Source organism: Lithobates pipiens, unplaced genomic scaffold (genome assembly GCF_037356315.1).
Source record: "Lithobates pipiens isolate NorthernLeopardFrog02 unplaced genomic scaffold, aLitPip1_a1.2 Scaffold_8, whole genome shotgun sequence".
In the NCBI taxonomy this organism is placed as follows: domain Eukaryota; kingdom Metazoa; phylum Chordata; class Amphibia; order Anura; family Ranidae; genus Lithobates; species Lithobates pipiens.
The window spans coordinates 502096963-502118313 of NW_027507903.1; the positions used below are offsets into that span (position 1 = coordinate 502096963).

The window sequence follows — 21351 nt, forward strand, 5'->3', positions numbered from 1 at the left end:
CACCGCTATTACCTCACTTTATTTCCAGCTGTATATTTCGAAGAAGTCCTCAGCTGGCATATTCATTTCAGCCTTACCCTGCATACCTTGCAGCACATGTGTTCTAGAACAAGGGTAAGTTACCCTTTACTTTACCACTTGCCATTGATCTTTGAAAGCTTAATGTTCATTTCTTACCATTATTCTAGCTTTTTACAGCATTTACTTTATAAAAATTCCATAAAACTGCCACTCTTAATTTCTTTGAAAATATTTTTCGGCATGCTATAAAGGTTGCCTACCCCTGCCAACCACCATTCAGATTCTCATCAAGTTTGTGTAGTTCCTTCTGGATGCTCTTGTCTACTCCTACTAAAAATGTATTGGCCATTTCGTCAGAATGCACCAAAAACTACCTTGCATGAGTGTCTGTGGTGGAGACACTCTCAAAAATACTGCATAATTTGTTTGTGTGAAAACTAATTAAATACATCTCATTTATCAAACTAGTTGCTTTTCTACCTTAATAAATGACTAAATTTTTTGTTAAATGTCTTTATCAATATATGATAATATCCAGGCAAATGCATGCACTGTGTTTGTAACTTGCCAGCTCTAAAATGTATTCAGAAAAGCCAGGAAAGGATACAGCTATGAAAATAACCCTAAATTGGTTCTAAATGCCATTCTATTCATTAAGGTAAAAAAACCTTCAGGATTTTGAAAGGCCTTTTGAAATTCTGTGATGAGGGGGCAGGAGCGGGGTCGAACCATGCTGTCTGTGAGAGGGCAGTTTAGGATCGAGCTTGCACAAGTTCCCACAGCAGCTTTGAAGTGGGCAAAATAGTGACCACAACAGATGTGTCTGAAACCACAGCTTCAGGTAATAGATGAATGTCTGCATATTTATAATACATGGTGTTTTTTTTATTTTAGGTGATGTGGATTTGTGGAAGAAGCATCTAATTTCACAAGTGCAAGTGCACATGTCCTCATCTGGGAGGTCATGGTGTGCAATCGTGATTTACAGAAGATCAAGGAAGAGATCAATGATGTGGAAAAAAGACTCAAAAACATCATTGATGTTTTAGGCAGAATATAAAACACCCAAAAATTCTTCTAGCTTGTTTGTATTTTTATTATTTTCACACATTTTAAATATTTTTTTAGAAAGCCAAATTTGGAAGATGCACACAGTGTGTCAACATGTGCTATCTGCCATCATGGGATATCAAGGTACTTGTTTTGGGGGGGAGGGGGCGTGACCGGATGGTGATGGCGGCGGCGTGCGAGGAGTGAGAGAGGTGAGAGTGGTGTGTGCTCTCACCGCAACGCTGACAGCTGATGCCTGTGCCCGGTTAACAGCGCTTTGAGCTGTGATGCCCACAAGAGGAGAGGAGAGAGGAGGACGGATGTTAGTATACACTTCCTTAGTCAACTTGCTCCCATAAGCTGTTCTCACAGACTGGCTGGTACCTGGTGTCTTGTCCGTGGGGATCCTCCTTGTATACTGGAGCGGAGGAGCTGTTGGTCGATCCGGGGCTGTGGAGGCGCTGCAGAGGGGACTGCCTGTGTGGTCTAGCGAAATCCCGGTGAGGGCTCGGGAGACGAGGCGACAGCTCGATAAACACAACGAAGCCAGTCTCGGCATACCATATACCAGGTAAAAAAATCCTAAACCAAACAGCTAAGCAGTGGAATAAGCAGTGAAGAGAGACCTCTGGTGGCCACCTGCAATATTGTCTGGCATCTCCTGTATGTATCAGAGGTTATATATCAGTATGTGGAAAGTACTTGAGAGATATTTCTCTTTACCTAGTATAATATGCCTGCCAGCTACCTATAGTGCTCCAAAGGGAAAAATAGAAAGTGTGGAGGAGTGGAACTTATATTGTCTGAACTTTCATGAATTAACCTGCTAACAAATGTGTAAGATCTGACCAGGCTTTGAAAGGAAGGAAAAAAAAAAAAAATGTGCCGCACCTGTTTTTGTTGCTCTTGTTATTAAGAGAGGGGGATCCTAGCTGGACAGTGGGAATTGTCGGAGCTTTTGGAGGCTATATAACTAAAGTGGATCCCCACGGCATTGCGGAGGCTGCGTTGTGAGTACCCCCCTCCCCTCCCTCCCTCTTTCCCTGGAGGAGAAGAGAGCAATCCCCCCTTTTTATTTTTTAATTTTTTTGTGTTCTTTGGTTATATACCGAATCAATTATGGCAGCAAGGAGGAGAGGGGAAGAGCTGGCAGGTCAAGAGAATGTTGGAACGCAATCTTTAAGGTCAGCTAAGGATAAAGACAAGGAAAAGAGCTCCCAGGCCATGGCAACAGGGACATCAGCAGCAGCAAAACTAGAAAAATATGCGCATACTTCTGAACATACGCCAACTAAGGGAGCTCAAGTAAAAATCTCAACAGATAGAAAGAGCCACGGGCAATCAGGACTGGTAGGGGGAAAGAACGCAGTTAAACAAACGGTGGGTACTGTCGGGAGATCCGAAACAGTGCCTATGCAGGACCATTTGATTAATAGAGAAGGAGAACCCACATTAAAGGAGGTGCTGGGGGCGGTCAATGTGTGTAAACAATCTCTAGTAGAGCTATGTGAACAAACAAGAGGCATTAAGGAGGAGCTAGCTTCGATGCGGCAAGATCTTCAAAACACGGCTGATAGGATAACAGCAGCAGAGGGGAGAATATCTCAGATTGAAGATGAGGTATACCCATTGAATCAAGAGGTCAAAGACCTAAAAATACAGATGGGGAAATTCGCAGGGAAATTGGATGAAATGGAGAACAGGCTCCGGAGGGACAATGTGAGGCTGGTAGGACTCCCGGAAAAATGTGAAGGCCCTGATCCAATTATATTTCTGTAAAATTGGCTTGTTGAAACCTTTGGAAGAGAGACTTTTTCCCAACAGTTCACAATCGAAAGGGCGCATAGAGTCCCGGCTAGAATCCTGAACCGAGGGGGCCAACCCAGATCCATCTTACTGAAATTCTTGAATTATAAAGATAAAGCGGCTGTGCTCCGAAAGGCCAGAGAAATGGGTAGTATCACTTATAAAGGGGCCAAAGTTTCATTTTATTCTGATTTTTCCCCGGACTTACAGAAGCGCAGAGCAGAGTTCGCTGAAACCAAGCGCAGACTTCAGAAATTAGATGTTACATATGCTCTGCTGTACCCAGCCCGGTTACGAGTTGCAGCCTTGGGAGAGACTTTATTTTTTGATTCTCCTGCTGGTGTGTCAGCTTGGGTGGAGGAAAAGGGGGATCGGTTGATAAGGAGGTGAAGGGTTAGGGGGGAGGAAGGAAAGCCTCTTCCCCCCCTTCCTCCTTTTCTCTGTTTTTTCTTTTTTTTTTTTTTTCTCTCTCCCCTTTTTTTTTTTGTCTAGTCTGCTTTTTTTTTTTTTTTTTTTGGTTTGTCCATCCCTTTACTCTCCTTGCTCCCTCCTGCTCTCTCTTCCCCTCACCCCTGACTGATATCGTTGGGGGGGGGGGGGGGTGGGTTCGGACGGGGAGATATAGTGGGTACAATGCACCTGAATTACGGGCACAATGTATATACACATGCAACGGTGGGAGGTGGGACACCCACAGTATAAAGGATTACATGAATGAAATTAGGAAGGGTAAAAAAAAATGAGGCACAGGTTGGGTTTAAGGGAAGTTGGGTTAGGGAGGGGGGGAGGGGGGATAAGGTAGTATGTGAATGGGTGGGGAAGAGAAGGGAGTTTGAAGGTATGGGTGAGGTTGTAACGGTCACAGGAAAAGCCCCTAGGGGTAACCCAGAAGGGTATGGGGAGGGGTGGGGAGTAGGAACAAGGAATAAAAAGGGAAATATTGGACAGGAAAAGGGCAAAGATTGCACAGTAATAGAGGATAAATTAAAAATAACGTTGGGAATATATGAAAAGTTTATCTTTTCTCTTTCACTAAAGGGAAGTTTGGGACAGAATGGTATCACAATATTCAAAAGGATACACAAGGTTATTAGGAATTTTAGTTTGAGTAGGCTTTTTTTCTCTCCTTTTGTTCCCTCACATCTCACAACTTTTTTTCAGAGGGGGCATAGAGAACATCCCTATGAGATCAATTATAATATTGAGACAATCCCTTTTTCCTGTCATTTTTTACTGTTTTCTGGAAAGGTATGCAGGATAGAGTTATGAATATTGGCTCCTGGAACGTTAGAGGGATAGGTACATCAGTTAAAAAAGCAGCGGTGTTTGATGCCCTCGAAAAATGTGATATCGGGTTGGTCTGCTTACAGGAAACGCATCTAACTGAGGACTCCAAGTTGGAGAACTACAGCAGGAAATTTCCCACTCAGTTTCACTCAGTCCACACCTCTTATTCAAGAGGGGTGGCTGTGTTGATAAGAAAAGAAGTAGCGTTTAACTGTCGGCAGACCAGCATCGATAAAGAAGGGAGATATGTATTTTTGCATTGTGTAATTGAAAATCGGGAGTATGTCATTGCAAATATTTATATTCCACCCCCGTTTAAACTGGATGTTTTATATAATCTAATGGAATTTATAGTAGGTAAATCTGGGATCCCAGTAGTAGCAGTGGGAGATTTCAACGAGGTTATAAATAAAAATCAGGATAGGTTCCCATCAGGGACAAATTTTCAGAGAGAGGGTGAGAGTCGGTTATCCAGGTTTATGCAAGAAGGGGGACTATTTGATTTGTGGAGAGTTCGGAATCCGGACCTCCTTCAATATTCGTGTTTTTCAAGTTCTTACTCTTCACTCTCAAGAATAGATTTAGTGTTGGGGAACGAAGAAGCTAACCAAGTGGTAAGGGAAATAGTATACCAACCCAGGGGGGTGTCGGATCACTCATTGGTGACGGTATCGGTTAACTTAGAGGGGAGAAGTCCCCTGAAAGTATGGAAACTGAACCCAGTATGGCTTGAGATTATTGGGGATGCAAGCAAAGTACTATCCCAGCTAGAAGAGTTCATAGAGCTCAATAAGGATACCGCTGCAAGTGGAGTAATATGGGACGCATTAAAGGCCTACCTCAGAGGTATCCTTATTCAACAGGTGGCAAAAATTAAGAAAATATCTAGAGAATGGGAGAATACCGTTAAAAGTGAGTTAGTAGGAGCAGAAAGAGAATATATAGTAAATCCCTCCCCAGAGAAACGAAAGGTATGGTTAGATACACAGCAGAAGTATAAAGCAATGATTATCAGGAAGCTGAGAACAAAAGACTATTCCAGAAACAAGTGGCGTTTGGGGAGGGGGAAAGTGTCGGGAAGATGCTGGCACACCTAGTGAAGACCAACTCCTCGCCATCCATCGTCACCGCGATCAGAACAGAGAAGGGAGAAATCTCAACTCAGAATTCAGTGATTATAGATACTTTTAGATCATACTATGCAAAACTGTACAGATCGCAGGGGATGAGGGGAGACGAGGAGATGGAAAAGTTTTTTGGAAATATTAAAGTCCCTTCCCTTACCGAGGAGGAGAGAGAGACAATGGAAGCCCCATTAACATTAGAAGAAATTCAATCTGCAGTGACAGCAATGGCTAACCAGAAGTCTCCAGGACCAGACGGTCTTCCATTGGAAACCTATAAATACTATGGGAAAGTACTGCTTCCAGAGTTTCTCAGAGTGTTAAATAGGGTAAAGGAGGAAGGGAGATTGCCTACCTCGATGACGGAGGCAACGATAATCGTTCTGCACAAGGAGGGGAAGGATCCGTTGGAAACTAAATCTTACCGACCTATCTCACTTTTGTGCACGGACGCAAAAATACTAGCTAAGGTACTGGCGGCCAGACTGAATAAAATTATTTCTAGATTAATACATCCTGATCAGACAGGATTTATCCCCGGTAGATCAACCAGCATGAATATTAGAAGACTATACCTTAATTTACAGATACCAACGGAAAACATAGGGAAAAGGGCAATTATGGCTTTGGATGTAGTCAAATCCTTTGATAGTCTTGAATGGAGATACATCTGGCGAGTTCTGAGAGAATTTGGCTTTGGCTCCTCATTCATTGAATGGATAAAAATCTTATACAATGGTCCTAGTGCTAGAATTAGGGTTAACAATGAGTATTCAGATAAGATATTATTAGAAAGAGGTACAAGACAGGGGTGCCCTTTGTCACACCTGATCTTTGCCCTTGCAATGGAACCATTAGCCATTGCAATAAGATCTAATGCTGATATGGAAGGCTTTAAAAGAAAAGCGAGGGAAGAAAAGATCGCGCTATACGCCGATGATATTCTCCTCTATCTGGGGGACGTGGAGAAGTCAACCAGGCAGGGGATGAAAGTCCTCGGGGATTTTAGCAGCTTCTCGGGATTAACAATAAATTGGGAAAAATCATCTCTGATGCCTGTAGATACACTGGAGAGTCAAACTATATTGACAATCCCGCAGTTAGAAGTAGTGGAGAAAATAAAATATTTAGGAATATACATACAAAGTGATGCAAAAAGGTATATAAGTGATAATATCGCCCCCTTACTAGTTAAATTTAAAAATAAAATCGAAATCTGGAAGAAACTCCCTCTTTCGGTTGCAGGGAGATGCAATCTTATCAAAATGCTATGGATGCCACAGTTATTGTATCTGTTGCATAATGTGGATAATGGATAGATATAAAGTGGTTTAAAAAAATAGAAACACTATTTAGAGAACTCATATGGAGCGGAGGTACCTCAAGAATAGGCCTACAAATTCTGCAATTACCGACAAGGAAAGGAGGAATGGCAGTACCTCACCCAAGAAGCTACTTTTTAGCTGCACAATTGCAACATCTGGGGACGAGCAATGAGCTTAGTGGAGATATAAATAGGAAGTTAATGATTACTGGGACACCTCATAAAACCATAGTAGAGGCCTTGGAGGCAAACTCATTTCCCTATAGAACGCCCACAATAAAACTCGCTCTAAAAGTATGGAAGGCAGTAAAAGCGATAAAGGGTCTAGAAGGGATGACCAAAGAAACCCCATTATGGAATAATCTGAACCTACAGGAAATGGGAATGATAGAGAGGCACAAAGATTGGGAAAGTAGGGGGATTGACAGACTGGCCCAGTTGTATGAAGGAAGTATAATAAAAACATTTAATACACTGAGAATGGAATATGATCTACCAAAACACTCATTTTATAAATATTTACAAATCAGACACGCATTATCGAAACAATTTGGTGCACCGGGGCCAGTGTGGAGCAAATCCCCCATCTATAATAGATTAAAATCTGAAGATAGTGCAAAAGGGTTTATAGCAGAAATGTATCCATATATTTGTGAAGGGAGCATAGAAACTCCAGATAAACTTAAAAGTAAAATAAAATGGGAGGAGGAAGTAGGAACATTCTCAGATGAGCAGTGGATGAGGATACTGGAGGGAGGACACTTGATATCTGTCTCACCAGCCCAGAGGGTGTCACATCTAATGCTGCTACATAGAGCCTATTATACACCGAAGAGGCTATACAGGTTTAGGCGAAGGGAAGATGATGGCTGCCCGAGATGTCAGGCGACAGGGGATCTGATGCACATGTTCTGGAGGTGCCCTAAACTGTTCCGTTACTGGTCAGAAGTTATTGCTGACTTGAATGAAACATTTGGAGTGTCGGTTGATGGGAACCCCAGAATGTGTCTATTGGGCCTGAATGAAGGAATAGGAGGGCCGGCCTGTATAAATAAAGCAGTAATGAGATGTATGTTCCAGGCAAGGAAGCTAAAAGCGCAAAGGTGGCAGGCAAAAAACTCCCCATCGGTAGCGGAGTGGAGACAACTAATAACAGAGACGATCTGGAAGGAAAAAGTAGCATATGTAAGGAGAGGGAATTTTAGGGAATTTAATAAAATGTGGAAACCATGGTTAGACAAGTTGGGTTACACAGTATAAAGAACTGGAGAGAATGACGTTTGGAGGGAAGAAGGAGAGAGAGAATATGTGGTATAGGTGATAAGAAGTTAGTGGTATAGAGAGTAACACGGTCATAGTTTGGGTATGAGGGGCCCACTGCTTCTTCCTGTTATGTACGTGAGGGGGGGGGGGGAGAGGGGGAGGGAAATGTTAATGTGGAAAACGGAGTGTTTAACTGTATAAAGTCTATGAATGGAAAAATTATTATGGAAAATAAATAAAGATTATATAAATTAAAAAAAAAAAGGTACTTGTTTTGGGGGTGCAACCCCTTCCTCGCAACTAAAACAGATGAGAAGAAGTGGTTGCACCTCAGAAACATGTCCATTGATCACCCATGATGGGAGATAGCACATGTTGACATTAGGCATTGGATCAGGAGGGAAATCCCCATTTTGACTCTCAATTTATGTGCATCTTCAAAATTTGGCTTTTACATGGGTGACATCACTCCATCTGATGAAGGCAATATCAGCACAGTTTGGACATACTAATGTCTGATATTGCCTTCACTTTGTCAAAGTTGAACTTTGAGCCATGAGGCTGGTTCAGGAGGACCACCGGAACCGAACAGACAGAAAATAATCTCCGGAACCCCGAAGCATGTGATGTCGGTACCTTAAAATACCACCTCCCAGAATGCACAGCAGGAGAACACTCCCACTGGGCTGGTTACAAAGGAACAGCGGCATTCAATACGCTCAGCTAAACTGTGTTCTTACTCTTGCCGGCGGTGACAGTGACACCTGCGGTCAAGGAGAACCCAGTGCAACTCAGCTGGACTGCTACTGAAACCAGAAATTTTGAAAATTAGCCCCAAAACCCAACTGTGGTTTCAGGAAAATTAACTTTGAAAAAAAAACATAGCACTTGCTCTTCAGGAGCCAGCGCTACATAATCATAAACAAAAGAGGCCGGCAGCGCTGGAGAAACTGCTGGAGTTGTTGAAGCCGCAGATACCACCGGCAACCCTATTTGAAGGCAAAAAATTGGTGGGCTAAGGATTACCTATTATAGGGAGCACAATAAGGTCCAGTATTCCATGAGATCAGGAGCTGCAGCAGATGCCATTTATGTCCCCAGGCTGTGGTACTATGAGAGACTGTGTTTACTGTCAGACTAGACTGAAGTCAGGCAATCACCATCAACCCTTCCTTCCACTCTTCCTTCCATGCTTCGCTCCACCCCAGCTGAGGCTTCCGACATCCAACCTGGGCCTTCCAGCCAGGAAGAAGTGGAGGAGCCCAGCTTGAGCCAGGTATAACATTGTTCTACATATTTCTCATCATAAAATTAATGATGATAACTTAATGTTATTATCGATCACTAATTGCTGATTTAATAAAGTGTTTTACATATCAATAGACAGTAGTGGCCAAAAATTTTTGGGACAGGAATGAAAAATGCTGGGGTCAGAATGATAGTCTTTTCTATTTGTTAACATTCAATTTGCAACAGTCCTGAGCTGAAAATTGTGTGTGATTGATGAATAAAAAAATATAACTATGTCCCTTTTCCATACACAGGAAAGGCTCAGCCAGGAGGAGGGCATGGAATGTGGCAGCCAGGAGGTGGCGGAGGAAAGTGGAAGCCAGGAGGTGGCGGGGGTAAGTGGCAGCCAGGAGGTAGCCTGACCCAGGAAGGGGAGTAACGTGGAGGAGGCAGTGCTTGGGCTGATTCGGGAGGCTAATGCTGAACTCAGAACCACCCCCACACTCTTCAAGAGGTCTTTGCCTCCATGGCTGCATACAAAATGCAGGAAATGGAAGAGGGCCAATGCTTCATCTGTGAGGAAATTATGTATCTGTCCCTAAATAAGGGGTTGAGAGGCCAACTCACAACCAAAACCCACCTATGTGAGTTCGACCATCCTCCTCCTCCACCTCCTGCCACAACTCCAAAAACACAGCCTAGAAGCAAGCCTGGAAGGAAGACAAGAGTGTGATGGCCTGGGTTCAGTCTGGTCTGACAAAAGATGCAGGCTGTAGTATGACCACAGCCTGAGGACATATATGTCATCTGCTGCTGTTCCTGATCTCTTATAGTCCAGGACCGGATTGTGCTCACTATTTATTATATTGACTCCTCATGCTACCAATTTTGGCTGTAAAATAGTTGATGTGTGCCCTGGGGTACAAAGGCTTTACCAGTTTCTTCAGCGTTACCTTCCTCTTTATTTTTTTATGACCCATAATAAATGGCTATTTTGTATTCACAAATACTTGCCTATGTGTTTTACTTTAAAAAGGGCAGTTTGTTTGTGAGTAGGCAGGTACATTTCCTAAATACGTCAAGATAATAATGGTGTTGTGGTAACGCTATAAGGAAAAAGAAAAGGGGGGATAAACACACCAGTTCTCATCCATATTTATCCGGATTCAAGCCATATTCCAAGCACCGGTGCGGCTGACCCCCGCCTCCCACATACATCCACATTCCCCCTTCAAGAATTAATTAGAAGGATGTGGGGCTCCCACTTCCCCACCCTGCAACCCCACCCGTTAGCCCGTCCATGCCATCCATACCCTGGAGAATTTTTGGGGACAGTGTCTGTTCATGTAGGTGAGTTTATATAACGGGAGCACCGCATTAATTGACTTCTCCCACATACCAACCGTAGGGGGGGAGGGGGTGTGCCATCGCAATATAATTTCCCTTTTGGCATAGAACAGAAGGTAAGTCAGCAGCAGTTTGGTATATCTGGGCCTTTGGTCATCGTCCTGAATCCCCAGCAAAGCCAGCTCCGGTGACAGGGGGAGCTCCAGCTGGAGACGGCCATTAATAGAATCAATTACCTGGGCCCAGTACTCAGCGACTTTGGGACAGCCCCAGAACATATGCAGGTAAGTGCCCACAGACTGTTTGCATCTGGGGCAGTCCCGTGATCGCTGGGGATACATTTTATGAAGCCTTTGGGGGGTGTAGTAGACCCTGTGCAGGAATTTAACCTGAATCAACCTTTCCCTGGAGGATATCAGGATAGCAGCGCTATCTGCCAGACAGTCCTCCCAGTCCGATCTATCCAGGCCAGGTAAGTCCGCCTTCCACAAGTCCCACAATTTGTTCACCTTAGCAGAGTCAGTCCGCAGTAGGCCAAGGTACAGAGCCGATAGGGGCCTATCCATCCTCTCCTGCACCAGCATCTCCTCAATAGGGTCCATCCGCAGTCTAATCGGGGATGGGAATTGGGCCCCGACAGCATGGCGCAGCTGGAAGTATCGGAATACCATCCAACCCGGTAAGTAGTGCTTATTTTGGAGAGTTGAGTAGGAGAGCAAGACTCCATTAACGTATATGTTCCCTAACGTCCTGACCCCATACCTAACCCAAATCTGTGGATCCGGTACCCTCTGCACATGGCAAAGACTAGGGTTACCCCCAGAGAGGACAATGAGGGGACCAGTCCTGTGGGCCAACAAGCCCCCGCCTGGCCACCATCCATGCCCTGAGGGTAGTTTTTGTAGGCGACAGGAGCTCGCTGTGTGCCCGCCTCCCCTTATATACCAGGTCGCCCAGCTCAGTAAATTACCCCACGACCTCCGCTTCCAAGCACACGGCGGCATTCCCTCTAGGGAGGGTGAGCCACCACCGAACCGATACCAACACCGCCGCCCAAAAGTACGCCCGATAATCCGGTAACGCCAACCCCCCACAGCGGGCAGGGAGCGTCAGGGTGGACCTAGCCAGCAGGGGGGTCCCCCCCTTCAAATAAAGGAGCCCACGCATTTGTCAACCTCCGCAAAAAAGGAATTGGGTACCCAGGTAGGACTTTGGCGAAAGACATACAAGAACTTGGGATGGAAAATCATCTTCAGCAAATTTATGCGGCCCATAAGGTTCAGAGGGAGGGTAGCCCACGCGGCACACCTAGTCCGAAGCTGGGACAGGACCGGCTGCAGATTAAGCTTCCCAAAACTTGACAGCTCCCTCCCAACCTGGATACCCAAGTACCGGAATTGGTCAAGAGGCATGTCTATACTAAGGTCCTGGGCTTGCGGGTCAAGTAAGTGGAAATATGTTGGATTTGGACCAATTGATGCGGATACCCGAAAATCTACCGAAGGTGTTAAAAATCTCGAGAGCCGCTGACAGGGAGTCATCCGCATCCTGGAGATAAAGAAGGGCATCGTCCGCATATAACTAAATTTTTTCTTCCAGCGACCCCACCCGCAACCCCCGCACCCTCTCCGAGGCCCTAATCATAACCGCCAGAGGCTCAATCGCCAGTGCAAATAGGGCCGGGGAGAGGGGGCAACCCTGCCTCGTGCCCCGTTGTAATGGGAAGGATGCCGAGAGTCTATCGTCTATCGTTGGTCCGGACACGGGCCCGAGGCTCCCGATATAGTATCCACATCCATCGGAGAAATCTAGGCCCAAACCCAAAGCGACCCAAGATTTCCCATAAAAAGACCCATTCCACCGAGTCAAACGCCTTTTCGGCATCCAGGGAGGCGATGACCCGCTTCCCACTATTACTGTGCGCTATGGACATATTAATAAAAAGGCGTCGAAGATTGATGTCGGTGCCCTTTCCGGGCACAAACCTGGTTTGATCTGAGGGGACCACCTCCTCTAATACCGTAGACAACCTGTTAGCCAGGATTTTCGACAACACCTTGACATCCACATTCAAGAGTGATATCGGTCGGTAAGAGGAGCAGTCCTCGGGATCTTTACCCGGTTTGGGCACCAACACCACCACAGCCTCATACATAGATGCCGGTAGTGCCTCCAATCAGAAGCACTGAGCATACAGGGACACCAGCCGTAGGGCCAGTAGGTCTGGATACTGTGAGTAGAATTCCTTAGGCAGGCCATCCGCCCCAGGGGTCTTCCCCGCCTGTAATTGCAACAGGGCAGCCTGGACTTCCTCCAAAGTAATATCCCTCTCCAGTACCGAGCATGCCTGAACACTAAGGGTCGGGAGGGGAATGCCTTCCAGGTACCCGGACAGCTCCTGAGAGCTGTAGTCCACCCTGGTCGAGTAGAGGTGCTGATAGTACTGGAAATCTTAGATTCACTTCATCTGGGGATCGCAGCAGCGTCCCATCCAAAGCCCGCACCCCAGTGATGTGGTTTACTGCAAACTGTCCCTTAGCCAGCCATGCCATCAGGCGTCCACTCTTGTCCCCGTACTCAAAAAATGTTTGGGCTGTAGCTAGTAGTGACTTCTGCATCCCCTCCACCCGATATAGGGACAACTGGCGTAATGCAAATTGCCATTCCCCATATGCCAGCTGATCAGGACTGGCCACATACCCTTCCTCCTTCTCTTTGGCCACCCGTTCTAGTTCATCCAAGGATCGGGAGGCCTGCCTACGAGCGGCCGAAATCTGAGCAATATACTCCCCCCTAGTCCAAGCCTTAAAGGCATCCCACGTAACCAAGGGGAACAAGCCAGCCTCATTCTCCAGCCAAAAGTGACACATCCCTTCCTGTATTGCCTCCTGCACCCCCTCATCCTCCACCCAGTATCTGGACAACCTCCAAAACCGTTCCCCCGGTTGCCCATACGTCAACCTAAGGAGCAACGGAGTATGGTCCGATATCCCCCTGGGCAGGATATCCACCTCCAACACCCGCCGAAGCATGGAGCTGGAGGCGTACACCATATCAATACGGGACAGGGTACGGTATGTATTGGAGTAGCACGTGAACCGCTTGGAATCAGGATTAAACCAGCGCCAGACATCGGTCAGGGCGAAGCTATCAGCCCAGGCAGCCAAACCGGGCGTCCACCTAGACGCCAATCCCAGTCTATCCATATCAGGGGTTAGAGTCAAATTGAAGTCCCCCATTATCAAAACATCCTCCACCCCATAGGAAATCACTCGCTGCATCAGCTCATGTAAAGTAAGGCCACATCCGCCGGGGGGGGGGGAGATATAACCCCACTAAAACACAGGGGCTATTAGCCAGCAAAGCATGAAGGACCACATATCTTCCCACAGGATCAGTTTTGATATATTTAAGAGCTGGAAGGGCAGCTGCTTGTGTATCAGGATGCTGACCCCCCTAGAGTAAGTAGAGTGCGTGGAATGGTAGTGCGAACCCACCCAGGCCCTTTTCAACCCCAGAATCCGGGAGCCCAACAGATGAGTCTCCTGTAACATACAGACCTGCAGGGAGTATTTTTTAAGGTAGTTAAAGACCAGTGTCCTCTTTTTGGCAGAGTTCAACCCCCGTACATTCCAGGAGATCATCGAAACCTTGGTCATTGTGCTAGTGGAATAGAATGAGGCGTACAGGACTGGACAGGAGCAGCGCCAAATAGTGCCAGTGCCCCCCCCCCCCAATAGAGTAACACTGAACCACCCCCACCGCCCCCACCCCGTCCCGCAATCAACCATGTTGAATATTAGAGCTTGCCTTAAAGGAACATAAAAACAAAACAGAAGAAAATAAATCTGAACATAACAAACTAACGCCCCCAGAGTAAGCAAACCCCAGTCGGCAATGGCCAACCCCCCCCCCCCCACCCCGCAGAGCCCATCCAAGGTAAGTCTGCATGTTCCCCTAGAAACCGGCCCGAAGGCAACCAATAGTCGGGAGGGGTGCGTGTACCCAAGAGTCAGCAATGTGCATTGCCTATTCTGCAGCAACAGTCAGAGTCTCTCAAACGTTGCTGCCCCCATGTCTGTGTAAAGCAGCATTAGGTCCAAGAGATGCTGCCTGAAAAAGGTAACCGTTTCAAGAAAATCGCCTGGACTATGCCAGGGGTGCAAACTTAAAGTACCTTGTTCTTTGCAGGGATGTACCGGAGGACCATCTCTGGCATGGGAAGCAACATCCACAAACGGACTGAAAGTGTAGGGGGGGGGGCAGAGGAAACATCCCCCAGCTTCTCCTCCGACACAGTCACATTGCTCAGCCATTCAGGAGCACAGGGTGATAAGCTAGGGGTTAACAGCGTCAGCAATGGAGCTAGTGCAAGTCTCACAATTCCCCTCTCCCCCGTTCTATGCATCCAAAGCAAGTACTAATGGAGCATCCACAGAAGCAGCCCCCCCCCTCCCAACAAGACCAGGAGTACACATCCACACCGCAAATTAGAACAGTCCATCCAGTACTCACAGTCCATCAGCCAAAGGAACAAGGTAACTTGGTTCAGGTGTTCGGTGAATCCTCATCCCCGGGGGGGGGGGGGGGGGGTCGATCGTTTCCAACCATGCGGCCGCCTCCTTGGGGGACATAAAGAATCTGGTAGTCTCCCCATCAATCACTTGGCAGGGAAGAGTACGCTGTACTTGATGCCTTTTGCCCGTAGAGCCGCCTTCACAGCATCGAAGGAGCGGCGGAGCTTCTGCGTCTCAAGGGAGAAATCAGGGAACAGCATCAGGCGGTTATTCCCGTAAGTCAGCTCCCCCGCCGCCCGAAGCAGCTCATCTCGGTCCCGGAAATTTAGAAGGCGTAGGATGAACGTACGGGGAGGGGACCCCTGCGGACTGGGCTGCGGTGGCAGCCTGTGGGCCCTCTCCACCGTAAATTAGGGAGACAAGCGCGCCGCAGGGAGCAGGGAACGGAGCATCTCCTCCGCAAAGACAGCAGGATTTGGGCCCTCCGCGCCCTCCGCCAGACCCACGATGCACACATTGTTCCGGCGGCATCTGTTCTCGGAATCCTCGGCTGTGTGCTCCAGTAGTTTGGCCTGCAGGGAACGGATTGTGACCATATTCTGCCCCGCCGCATCTTGCACCAGTCCCACTCTATGCTCGGCCTCCGACACCCAGGAGCGGACTTTATCCAGGTCCTGCCGGAGGAGGCCCACGTCCATCTGCACCTCCTCAATCTTATTAGTCAGGGCCGCCTGGCAGGACGTAATGGCCGTCTGACATGCAGCTATCGCAGCCATGACTTCGGGGATGCCCGGGGCTGATGCAGCAGATTCCTCCCGTGCGTCCGTTTGAGACGCCATGTTACAGCGGGGCAGCCGGTCTCTAGGCCCAGAGGGAACCGGGCTGGTCTCCGGAGGGATATCGGGGGAAAATTTCAGCTTCTTACCCCCTTTACCGCACCCTGGGAGTCTGGAAGGCATTCACCGACCCCAACCACAAAAATGACGGCAAGCCAAACGGTTTAGCAGGTAGCAGGATAAAAAAAGGGCAGCAGAGCTCTCTGGCACACGTCCTCTCACTCCGCCATCTTGGACACGCCCAGGTGCAATCAGTTTAACTGCATTTAGAGAAGTTCTATTTGTTCATAATCTGATTAGGAACTCTAAATGCATGTGAATGTGTATAAACACATCTAAATGTCTTTAAAAGAGAACATCAAAACAGAGGGAAAAGTGATCTGGGAAGCTTTAAAGTGGTTTCATTCTCCTAGAGAACTTCTCCTGCGTTTAAAAAAATGCAGGAGTGCCAGTGAGGCCTTAAAGCGTAGCTCCACACAAAAGGGGGAAGCTCAGCTTGTTCGCCCCCTCCACTGCCACATTTGAAACTTTTTGGGGGGAGCAGGTATCCTATTTTGACAGGTACCCACTCCCACTTCCTGATAAGATTGCAGCAAGGTCATTTACATCATGTCCGGTAATGGACGCATTGGCTTGGGGTGCTGACATTGCGGGATCCCTGGACAGGTAAGTGTCCTTATATTAAAAGTTAGCAGCTACAGTATTTGTAGCTGCTAAAAAAAATCTTGTCAGGCTGGAACGCTTTAAAGAAACATTTATCTTTCAATAAAACAATGTATGTGTATCTACTAGTATACAATAATAAGAAAGATCATCTTATCTAAAAATAATGTTTTTTAAAACCTAATGTTTCACAGAAGGTTTCCATTCTTCAAGTACAAGTCCCCTATTCCATGAAAAAATACTGAATGGATGAATTTGCATTGTGCTGAATACTTGGGGTCTATTTGTAAAGCAGGGAATGTGACTTTCACCACACATTTTCTTGTGGCAAATCAGTATAATTTAAAACACATGCACTTGGGCGATGCATCTGCAGTAAATGTTTAATGAACGCCAGATTCACTGCTTTATAAATATGCCCCTTGTTGTCAAGAGGTCATAGTTGTTAAATTATATACGGCATACAACCTGGCTACATAAAGTCTGAATGATAGCCCAATTGTATGGGACTCTATGTCTTCTCCCTCCTCCTCCTTGGCGAACAATAGAATCAATTCTCCTCTCAGCCAATCAGGTGACAGGTCTCAGGACCCGCTTCCAGATTAGCCCAGGAGGAGAATCAGGAAGACAATAGGGAATATTAATTCGCTATTGTCACACAACTGGGTGTTCTCAGGGAGCAATGCTCTGTGCCCCAAGCCCACCCTTTTTTTTTATGCCCATGCTTCTAAAAATCACATGCTTCTAAAGAACAAAACAAAACAAAAAAAACCCCTTGGAATCCATGTGACTGTATATGTCAGACAACAGACACCGTGCACATCTTGTTTTTCACCAATTTCAGGCTTTGCAGTGCCACCCACAGGCATAAATGAGTAGTTGCATGCTGGAAAAAAGTCAACCTGTTTTGTTTGGAATAATTTTCTGAACTGCAAATGAATGCTCTCTTCATGCAAGGAAAGAAGGCTGTATTCGCTAATTCAGTAATCGCTAATTCCGGTATTCGGTAATCGCTAATTCCAACAGTGATTTTAAAACAACATTTCTCCTTTGGACCAAAGTCCACTTTTCTTACCAAAGATGCCATAGTGAAGCCAATGACTTCGATGTAGCCATCGTCATGGCGTTGAGGTTCAAAGTCTCTATGGTCACCAGGATTTCCCCAGGGCATTGTGCCAGCACAATACCTGCAAAATGGGAGAGAAGTGTAAGAAAAGAGAACTTGAGTTACAATGTACTTTGTATAAATATATCTTTGTTACTGTAACTGAATATGTAATCCCTGCAATACAGAGCAAGGAGAGTGATGTGAAAATAAAGAAAAGAGAAGAAAAGAAAGACGGGGGCCAAGGATTTTTTTTTTTTTTTACAGCTTTAGAGTCTTACAGCTCACCTGGGAATATTTAAGAAGACAATACACTGAAACTTCAGCTCTTGGATCTTAGGTGTGAGGTCCGTCCCATCACACTGCAATACGGAGACAAAAAAGAAAACGTATCAGTAAGTATTTAATGAGCTTTTAAATATCTGACTCTTTTCATTTATTTTTGATGTGAGTAGTATTACAAATATGTCGAGTACATAATTTTAATGGTAAACTCACAGAGAAAATACAAATATTGAATAAAATTGTTTTAAAAAAAAGCTACCTCCAGCATGTGTGGATGACAGGTCTGCTTCACTGCCAGCAGTAACACTATTCTAGGTAAGGTATGCACATAATTGTTCAGTTTCATTATATTCTATTTGTAGATCCTGCACCGCTGATCAGCATTTTTCTACTTTGTCTGCAAATTCAATATTTTTCATCATGTTCTTTGCAGAACTTGATTAACTTGTGTTAGGCTTTAGATTGTTTTTTGGGGAAACAGCTTTGTGGTGACCAGTGGAGCAGAGAAAATTAGAATATAAAGAGAAAATTGGCATATGCTCTCTCCTTTGAGGATTGCAAACTTTTTCAAACCAAAACAAAGAGGTTGTAATACAGGGTGCTTCAAACTATATTATTCACAGGGTCTGAGAAGCATCCTCAGCAGGTTAGAGATTGTTGCTGTATTTTTAGGAAAGCATTGCATGTCAATAACTAAATATGAGCAAGTATCCATATAAGGATCTGACGTTGATAGCATCCCACCCCTTTGTTTATGTTATTACGGACTGACAACTCAGGGGGTCCCCAGGCAATCAGAGATTATGGGGCCACACAGTGTACACAAACACACATTCACAGTATACAATCACACAGTATACACAGACATGTTTCTATTGGCTGAGAAGGTTTTGGAGAGGTGGGGTAGCTATAATCTCTGGATTTTTTAGACCAAAAGGATGTTGGTAAGGGACATTTCAGAGACAGATGTAAAGAAAAAAAACACAAATTTTTAAATACTGTCCCTGGTTTTACTGAGGCTGGCAACCCTGATGGGGCCCCCTAGTGGCATGGGGCCCTGGGGCAGTGCCAGCTAGCCAGTTAACTAAAGACTTATATTTTTAGTTTAGTAGTGCATGTACTGTAAGTAAACCCTAACAAAGATCTTCTCCAATTTGAAGCCTTTTGGTCTGTTAAGTATATCAATGAAAGTGTTTGGTTATATCTGTTTAAAAATACATGTTGATCCTGCTAGAAATATTATGAAATCGTTTCCAGCTATCTCTGCTATCTACAATATTTCTGCCTATCTTAAAGTGGTTGTAAACCCTTACAAACCACTTTGACCTACAGGTAAGCCTAGATTAAGGCTTACCTGTAGGTCCAAGAAATATCTCCTAAACCTATATGGTTTAGGAGATATTTGCCCGAAAACAGGCACCGCTGTCTACGGCGCATGCTCCGTAGACAGCGGCGCGCAGGCGCACTGAGCGCGGCATTCTCAGCGACAGAGCTGCCGCGCGTGTCGGCTCCCGTGCGCATGCGCGGGAGTGACGTCATCGCGGCTTCGCCAAATGACAGCGGCGGAGCTGCGAGACCCCACCAAGAAGATGGATGCGGCGGACTACAGGGGACAGCGCGACTTCGCTGGCTCCTGTGTCAGGTAAGTGACACATAATGGGCTACTATGCGATGCATAGTAGTCTATTATGCTTTGCCTTTGCAGGGAATGAAAGAGGAAGTAAACTCATCAGGGTTTACTTCCTCTTTAAAGCAAATCCTCACCCTAAACAGGATGTTCCACTTTTAAGGATCCCAACCTCCTCTAACAATATTGATTGTAGGTTTATTTTTTGTGGGAGGGAGCGGGTACCTAGATTTTGCAGGTACCCGCTCCCACTTCTGCTGGAATCTCCTCTTTAAGGAGATGAAGGGAGGGGGGGGGGGAGTTCTTATATAGTCCTAATACACTTCCTGTCCTGGTGACAGGGTGACTATGAATGTTGACACCAGTGACAGCCCGTCCATACGGGGCACAGAGGCACTGCCCCCCAATACAGGCGCCTGGCCCCTAATCTATTTGCAGGGTTCCAGACACATGGAATCCAATGGGTTTTTCCCTTTTTTTAATATCCTGAGGATCTAATTGGCTTCAAAATAAGAGAGGGCTCGGGTCTCAGAGCACTGAAAAAAATACTTTAAAAAATAATTTAAAAATGTTAGGCGGAGTTCAGCTTTAATTTGTTATCCAAGTCCATCTAAATCTGCTAGTGCATCTAACAATGCTGTCTCCCAGATTGACAATGTTGCTGTTCAAAGGTGTCTCCGTTGCTCCTCCAGTGGAGTGGAGACATCCTAAAACAGGAAGTGTATTACTGGCCAGATTCCCAGGTAAAATAAAATAAAAATGCATAAAAAAAACCCACACATACAGCCACCACATTTAAGAAATGGTAAGCTGTAAAATATTAAATTCTTGTTTTTGGGTTTTAGCCCTGGTTCACACTGGTGCGATTTGACATGCGATTTGACATATCAAATCGCTTGTCATATCGATGGCAGTTGCCGGCAATAGCACTGTCCTAATTGGTGCACCACCGCATTTGTGGTGCCGCACTGATTTCAAAAAGTTGTTTCTGTACGACCTTTTGCGATTTCCATCCACATCTGTGCAGAAACTCGCACAGATGTCTGTGAAATCGCCGGTGAAATTGAGTCTAACATGCAGGAGTGAAATCATTTTCAGCTGAATTCGCATGGCTTCATTCCTGCAGCACAGTGTGAACCTGGGCTAATGCTGCTTTAAATCTAGGTGAGAATATACATTTAATCGAAATAGTCAATCAGCTAATAGTCAATCAGAAAACACAAGCAAACATCCCCACAGAACGTATGTTTTAGAAGAGTAATATAGTGTTAATTAAGAGTTTGAATGCATACTCACCACAACTTTAACATGTTTGGCTAAATCTCTAGAGCTCCTCTGTAGGAAGTCTGAGAAAGCTGCCTGTAGAAAAACAGAACAGGGAAAGAGCTTGGTTGTTGACGAAGACAAAAGATGCATGGATTGTCTGGATCAGATCATTTCAGTATGTTTATGTGTATGGATATATATATATATATATATATATATATATATATATATATATCCATACATACACATACAGGTGTTGATTGACAAAAAGACCTGGAAGCCAACTGGAGCTGCACCAGATTTTGCACTCTGTTTTAGTAAACGTTTAATTGAAGAAGCTGATGTTAGAAACTGATTGGCTACCATGCACAGCTGCACCAGATTTTGTACTCTCCAGCTTTAGTAAGTCAGCCCTACAGTATATATTGTATTATACTTTATGTTTTCAAGAAGGGCCCTCCAGTGTTCCTACGAGCGTAAATGAACAGTAGATTTGTCTTCCTTACAAGCATTCCTCTTGGTCCAAAAAATTGGTTTTGTACATTTTGAAGCAAATTTTATAGACTGATCACTGGTTGTCTCCAATGGCGCCAATCTCCG

At 45.5% G+C, this 21351-nt stretch overlaps 1 protein-coding gene across 14 annotated transcripts in view; it reads right to left on the reverse strand.

Moving 5' to 3' along the window:
- DGKI (diacylglycerol kinase iota) overlaps positions 1–21351 on the reverse strand; it is a 542650-nt gene that overhangs the window by 186547 nt on the left and 334752 nt on the right. For all 14 annotated transcript variants that reach the window (XM_077469233.1, XM_077469236.1, XM_077469234.1 and 11 more), the window contains 3 exons: positions 20782–20844; positions 17862–17935; positions 17544–17655 (listed from right to left, as the gene is read on the reverse strand). In XM_077469233.1, the coding sequence (XP_077325359.1) occupies positions 17544–17655; positions 17862–17935; positions 20782–20844 (249 nt within the window). The remainder of the gene's footprint in view (positions 1–17543; positions 17656–17861; positions 17936–20781; positions 20845–21351) is intronic.